The sequence below is a fragment of the Condylostylus longicornis genome, unplaced genomic scaffold, assembly GCF_029603195.1.
Source record: "Condylostylus longicornis isolate FDR11 unplaced genomic scaffold, ASM2960319v2 ptg000075l, whole genome shotgun sequence".
Classification (NCBI taxonomy): Eukaryota; Metazoa; Arthropoda; class Insecta; order Diptera; family Dolichopodidae; genus Condylostylus; species Condylostylus longicornis.
In genome coordinates, this window is record NW_026578043.1 from 3,699,932 (window position 1) to 3,707,201 (window position 7,270).

Here is a 7,270-nt window from a genome sequence, read left to right on the forward strand (position 1 = left end):
TGCAGATATAAAGTGAAATAATTTAAATATGGACGGTAAAAAGGGCGTTTCTTTATTTACTCTATATAAATGTAAAATGGAAAAAAAGAAAAAGAAAAATTATGCAATAAATTGGATAAATTTTTGTTTTACGGAAGCGTAAATTAAATTGAGAATTTTCAAGCATAAAAAAAAACATTCTCTATAGTTTCTTTTTTATTAAATAGAAATTTGAGTTACTTTTCTCAATTAACATTATCGAAAAGTAGTAATTGCAGCGGGTTGGAAATTAAGAGAAATTTAATTTATTAAAATAATCGATTTTTTTTAGAAGTAATTTGTTCACAAAAAAATTTCTTGAAGAAATTTTTTGAAGTAACTAGAATAATTTTTTTTTGTTTTTGAAAATTGAATAAGGTAAAATAGTAATTGGAGCAATTTTTTAATATTCTAAATTTTTTTACAAATTAAAAATGATAATTAATCATTTTGAAAATTAATTTTGTTCGAATATTTTTGTTATATTGATTTGATTTGTATTAAACATCTTATAGACTTGCCATACTCATAACCAAATCTCTTTTAGGAAATAAAAAATTTTTTGAAATTTAATATTCATAGTAATAAACTAAATAACTGTAAGTAAAACAAACGCTTAAAAATCCTAAAAGTTCAAAAAAAAAAAAAACAATGAAATTAAAAAAATGAAAATGCTAATAGAAAAGCCACCAGAAAAATTTATAATTCCATTAATAATCATCCAGTAATTTCCATCAGAAAATTATATTTTCTCCATAAAAACTACTCATATACGACTTCCTGTAACCATTATAACAGGTATATAACCATTAAATTAGAAAATTATTCAAAGAATCGCACACTTATACATTCAAATAAATCCAAATGAAAACTATACACATTAAATAGCCATATTATGTTTGTATGATTGTGTACAATGAAACTCAGATTATTTTTTATTCGTTCAGTTTAATTTGAAAAAAAAAAACAAACAATATATGGAAATGGTGAATATAAAAAAAAATTTGACATCAATCAATATCATGAAATTCTTTACAATAATCATTGTCCAATTCAAAGCTTAAATAATGTGTTTTTTTCTGATTCAATAAACGGCAACAACGAAACAAAATAATAATAACGACTACTGGTAATAAAACTCACCTTTTCCATGTTGATTTTTTTATTTTTGATGTACATTTCACATTTTACTGTATGTACACACATAAAAACATATTATACTTTAGAATAAAATATGTATTTCGAATTTTCGACAGCTATATAATGCAACACCATCAGTAGCATTACTCTTAAATACAAAAAAAAAATATCAAACAGAAGCGCTATACTTATTTTTGTATTCTTATTAGGTGTATACATATTAACAATCGACCAGTTCATAAAACTATGTAATTTTATACTCATATAAAAAAATATATACAGTAAATGAGTAAAATTATAACACCACACAAACACAACTTTATTTCAAACACAGTATGTTGAATATAAGTTGAGTAAAATTTTTTTTGAAAAAAAATTTTAATTCCATTTTATATTTACTTCATTCAAAGTTTGTAAAGATGTATATGAAAAATAGGTGAAAAGGTGTTAAAATCTTTAGACATTGTATAACAGTGTATGTAAAAACTCAAAATTAAAGAAAATCTCATAAATTTTTAACAGTATTAATTTCATACTTTTATATATCGTACTCTTTCAATTTCTTTTATATACGGTAAACTTCAACACATTCAAAACAAAAAAACTTTATATAAAAATTTACCTTTTTCGTTTTGTCAAATTGACAAGCACAATTATTGGATAAAGTGAGATAGATAGTGTATAAGGGAAAAATAGAATGAAATGAAAATATGATTGTTCTTAAAGTAATTTGACAGGGTTAAACCGAGTTCGAGAGGATTTTATAAATTCAGTTTATTGTCGGATGTTGAAATGAATGTTTAAACTGATAATTTAAGTAGAGAATCCGGGTTTAATAAAAAAAAAAAGAAGTGAAGTGAAGAGGATTAAATTTCAAATGATTATGTGTACAATACTAAATTAAAATATATTTTAAATTTTGTTTAAATGCATAAAAAATAAATTATATTAAAAAAATAAGATTTTGAAACAAGAAATAATTTGTGTACAAGAAAGTTTAAAAATATTTTATTAAAAATTTATTTACAAAAAAAAAAAACAGAAAAAAAAAATTGTTTAAAAAACTGATTGCATTGTTAAAAGAAATTTATTTTATAACATGTTAGTCGGACCAAATATTGAAAGTGATTTTGGAAAATTACCAACAACACCTTGGCATATGAAACATATACCTTTATTACCATCTGATGGGGGATTAATTTCGCCCTCATCATTACCATTACCAACGTCAACAGGTAAAAGTTAAAAAACCAGAAAATTTAACCCAATATTAATAGCCAAATATTTTGGGGTTATTTAATTTTTTTTTTTTTTTTTATATTAACGTACCAAACCCGACGGGATTTTTAATATTGTTTGGTTTATATAATTTTAAAATATTTTGTCTGAATTGAAATGTGGGTGTAAACATAGTTTTATTTTAAAATACTTAAGTAAGAATAATATTGATATTGGATATTGATATTGAAGTACTTTTAGTGAAATAACATAAGATTGTCTTTTATTAAAACTTTGTTGGAAAGAAATCATTATGTAAGAAATGGATTCTTTCCTTATGCAACCAATAGAAAGTCACTTGTTCAAGAAAATAGAAAAAAGCTATTATTAAAAATTTAGATAAAATATTTTATTGTAGTTCCATATAAAATATCTACCTAATTGCAAACTAAAATTTAAAGGTATTGTGAGCAAATTATGCACAACGTGCTCTCTATTGTGCATATCAGCAATAAACTTATTTTGAAAATCAAAAATTATTACGCTTATTATCTTATAAACGTTAGTTGTAAGCGAATAGTGAATTTGCAAAATAATTTGACTAATAATAACTTTCGAATTCCTCACGAATTCTTATAAGAGAAAGTTACTCAAAGAAAGTAATTTTTTTTGTAAAATCAGAATCTTGTTAGCTTGAGTATTGCATTTAACACTTTTGATTGATTTTATTGACTTAGATTTAAAGAGTATAAGTCAGTAAATAAAACTCGTTATAATGGTTTCAAGATACAGATTCGAATATAGAACTAAAGTACCTACAAAATTTTGTTATTGTATCAAAGAAATTAAAAAATAATTTCTTGTTTTTCTTTTAAATGAAATCATCTTTGCTTTCACTAAAAGTTCAATTTCACATGTTCACAAATATTAATAGTTAGTTGGATGTGTCGCCTTTATCGCACAAATAATTCTTCTTCAAATTCAAAATTTGAAAAATTCAAAAAAACAATGAAATTTAAAATATCATGGAATGCTAAAAATTACGGAAAATTTGTTCAAAATAAGGTCTGCATGGCAGACTATGATTTTATACTTTTTTGTACCAATCATTTGTGAATATTTATTACAACTTACATACATATTTATTACATATGTATGTATGTGAATATTTTTTATTTTTTTCTTAACATGTTCACCAATATTCTTTTAAACGCATCATTTTGCGTGAATGCATAAATTTTGTAATTTTTGGAATAAATTTCAATTCGCATATAAAATTTTTCAATTTAGAAATTCTATACTAAAAACCTCAAAACTTTTAAAGAATAATCCCGCCTCCCCCCTTACTAATTCAAGTTATAAGCCTAAAACAATATGAGTGATATTTAAAAAAAAAATTTACATAAAATTATAAAAAATTTTGTGCTATATGCTAAAGAAAGATCGGAGATAGAAATTTGAAACTAAATAGGTACATACATTTAAGACTAAAATTAAATAATATTTTGTCTAGGAGCATTGCAAAGCCTTTAAAATAATTTATAAAAAATTATTGCAACAAAAGAATGCACTTCTATGAGCTCAACATTTTTTAAACGATCTTGTGGTATTTTAATCAGCTGTTGAGATATTTTTGCTATTTAATATTTAAAAAAATTTAAGAGACTTTAATAAAATAATTACTTATTTGGTTTATTTTTGTGAAATCTATAATCTATACAAACATTTCAAGTGTTGCAACAAGATATTAAGATATTTATTACATAATAAATTTTTTATATTGTTAAAATTTTATGTGTCCGTTTCCTTTTCCGTAAGTGTTAAGAACAGGAATTATTAATATGTAAACAACAATGCAAATTAATGTTAAGTTAAATAATTTGTTATCAATCTGACGCGTGAATCAAATTATAATTTGATTATTAGAATGCTTATTGATGTTATGAGAATGGCAGTACTTTCGATGTATCTATAATTATAAAGTAAACGCTAAATAACTTTAATGAATAATAAGATCTTTCTTGATATATTTGCTTAACTGGTCAAAAAGAATATTTTAATTTTATAAAAATAATAAAATCCTAATTCTTCGTTCACTTTTCCAGTTGGAGTTCCACCAATTCTACCAATGGCGGGTGTACCTCCATCTGGTGCATTTGTACACGGTACTAATCCGACATCATTGCAGTTAGCTGAACAGCATAGAATTTTAGAATTGTCAAAATTCGGGCTAAGAGATTATAACTTAGCTCAGCATGTTTTAAACCAACAGGGAACTGTTTCAAAAATACTAAGTAAAATTTTAATTAAACAAATTAAATATATACAATATAGAATAACAAATAAATTTTATAGATTCATTGCGTCCAGCTGGTTTAATAGGTGGTTCAAAACCAAAAGTAGCAACACCGGCAGTGGTTTCAAAGATTGAACAATATAAAAGAGAAAATCCTACAATATTTGCATGGGAAATAAGAGAAAGACTAATATCAGACGGTAAAAATTAAGTTCAATTGAAAGTATTTTGGAATGAAATAGAAATTTTTTTCATTGAATATTTTAGAGGTATGTACTAATGCAACAGCACCATCAGTTTCATCTATTAATAGAATTTTAAGAAATCGTGCAGCGGAAAGGGCTGCAGCTGAATTTGCTCGGGTCACAGGTTATGGTATTTATCCGCATTCACCATATGGCAGCTTCAGTTGGCCACCAAATTCCATCTCCCCAGGACACATGTGGCCAGCGCCTAGAATACCTTTACCTAGTATTTCCTCTACAGGAACATTAAGAACAACTTCACCAGATTCTGGCAGTAATGACAGTTTAGGATCACCACATTCTGAGAGACTAATAGGTAATTATCACGAAATAGTGTAATTTCTACATTTGTCTTCTAAAATCACATATCTAATTTTGAAATTTTCTTTTTTGTTTTGATTTTAAATTGAACATAAAAGATGTCGAGGGCGAAGATTATGATTCTCTGGATGAGGATGATGATGGGCAGCCAAAATTTCGAAGAAATCGAACAACTTTTACTCCTGAACAACTAGAAGAGCTTGAAAAAGAATTTGAAAAATCACATTATCCCTGTGTAACAGCTAGGGAGCGGCTAGCAATGCGTACATCATTAAGTGAGGCTAGAGTTCAGGTAGGGATTCTTTTAACCATATCTTAATCGATTCATTATTCACTCTTTTTTCTTGACTATGGTTTGAAATTTTCTTATTTTTTTTTTTAATTTTTTCTCTATATGATGCGGTTCTTTCACATATTCTTAATTGTCATTTGTAAGATTTAATGCTTTTTCTTAAATTAGTTTAAAGACAAAAAAAATCAATGTAGCTAAAACAAGTAATTTTTCTAACACGAAACGCACAAAGTTAAATGTTTTGTCCATTTTATTTTTTTGAAAAACTAACCATAAATTCGATTCGCATTGATTAATCAATCACAGGTTTGGTTTTCCAACAGACGAGCAAAGGAGAGACGTCATCAGCGTGTGAAATTATTGAAGCAGCAGGATCAACCAATGGCGACTGTAACATCATCGCATCCTGTGAATCAGCATCAAACATCAACCCAGCAAACGGCGTCACATTATCAATTGAATCTCTCACATCATCTAAATTGCGACCTGACATCACAACATCAATCTATAAACAGCACGAACCCATCAATAACAACGATAAACAACAACAATTCACTTATCAATCAAAATCTATGTTCGAAAACAGCAACGCTCTTAACGACACCAACAATATCAACGTCGACAACAACAACAACACCAACAACAATAACCACATCATCAACTTCAGAAACAGTAGCATTAGTAACGTCAACAGCAATGTCAATTCAGAATCAACAAATCTCACCAATAACAGCAGAAAAATATTCAAAGAACACCAATTACCTTCAAAGATTACATCAACAAAATCTCCAGCAGTCTTTGCCGAAAAATATCACCCATACAAAAATGTTACAAGAGAATACCGAAGCAACAATAATGCAACAACAATTATTGCGGCAGACAGAAATATCACATCAGCAGCATCAATTGCAGCAAGCCCAACAACATCAATCAACAATTCAAATACAACCAAAGATAGCAACACAACATCATTTATCAAGCACAGCATCAATTCCATTATCAATGGGAGGTGAAAATAGTGCTTTTAGATCATTAGTGCATCCATCAGCGGCTGCATTTACTTTAGGGCTGTTTCGACATTATATAAATGAAACTTTAAATAATAGCAGTAAAGGATATTTAGAAAATAATATTAAAAATAATGATAATGACGATGACGATGATGTTGTAAATGTTGATGATGAAGTTAGAGAAGATATTGAGTGTTAAAATACGTATACTATTATATACCTACTTTAGGTCTTCATACATTCACATATACCTTAACATGGATTATTTTTTGTTTATATTCCTAATTATCCTGTGTATAAACTTAGTATTTTGTTGTGCAATTTATGTTTTTCATTTTTATATTTTGTTTAGTTTTTAGAAGTGTGTAATTTTTATTACTATATGTTAGAGAATAGGAAATAGATGATTGTAAGGTAGTAAGTAGGAGCAAATATATTAAATTTTTCCAAAACTATAGTTATGTTTAAGTGTAATGTGAGAATACTATATATGTAAAATTATTATATTAAACAATTTAAAAACGCTATATTCTAAATTAAATAAAATAAATAGAGAAATATAAAAATTTAAATAAATTTGTCTTTAAATTATTAAAGAAGAAAGGTGTGATATTGCTATAAGGTGTAATTCAAATTGCGTGGAATTCTGGATGAGATCAGTGGAATTCGTAGAGTATGGTGGGGTATAACATTTTAAACCTATCGTGTTGTCTTAATATGCATATACGAA

At 26.4% G+C, this 7,270-nt stretch overlaps 1 protein-coding gene across 2 annotated transcripts; it reads left to right on the forward strand.

Annotated features, from left to right (window-relative positions):
* Positions 1-2,197: 2,197 nt before the first annotated feature.
* Positions 2,198-7,054, forward strand: LOC129612614 (paired box protein Pax-6-like). Of its 2 annotated transcripts, none has more exons than XM_055526304.1 (6): positions 2,198-2,393; positions 4,482-4,670; positions 4,732-4,872; positions 4,940-5,233; positions 5,337-5,530; positions 5,837-7,054. In XM_055526304.1, exons 1-6 carry the CDS (start codon positions 2,258-2,260, stop codon positions 6,737-6,739), a joined length of 1,857 nt encoding a protein of 618 aa, XP_055382279.1. In that variant the 5' UTR covers positions 2,198-2,257; the 3' UTR covers positions 6,740-7,054. The 2 variants fall into 2 exon arrangements, with proteins under 2 accessions (XP_055382279.1, XP_055382281.1); XM_055526306.1 differs by having other exon boundaries at positions 5,854-6,678.
* The last annotated feature ends 216 nt before the right edge of the window (positions 7,055-7,270 follow it).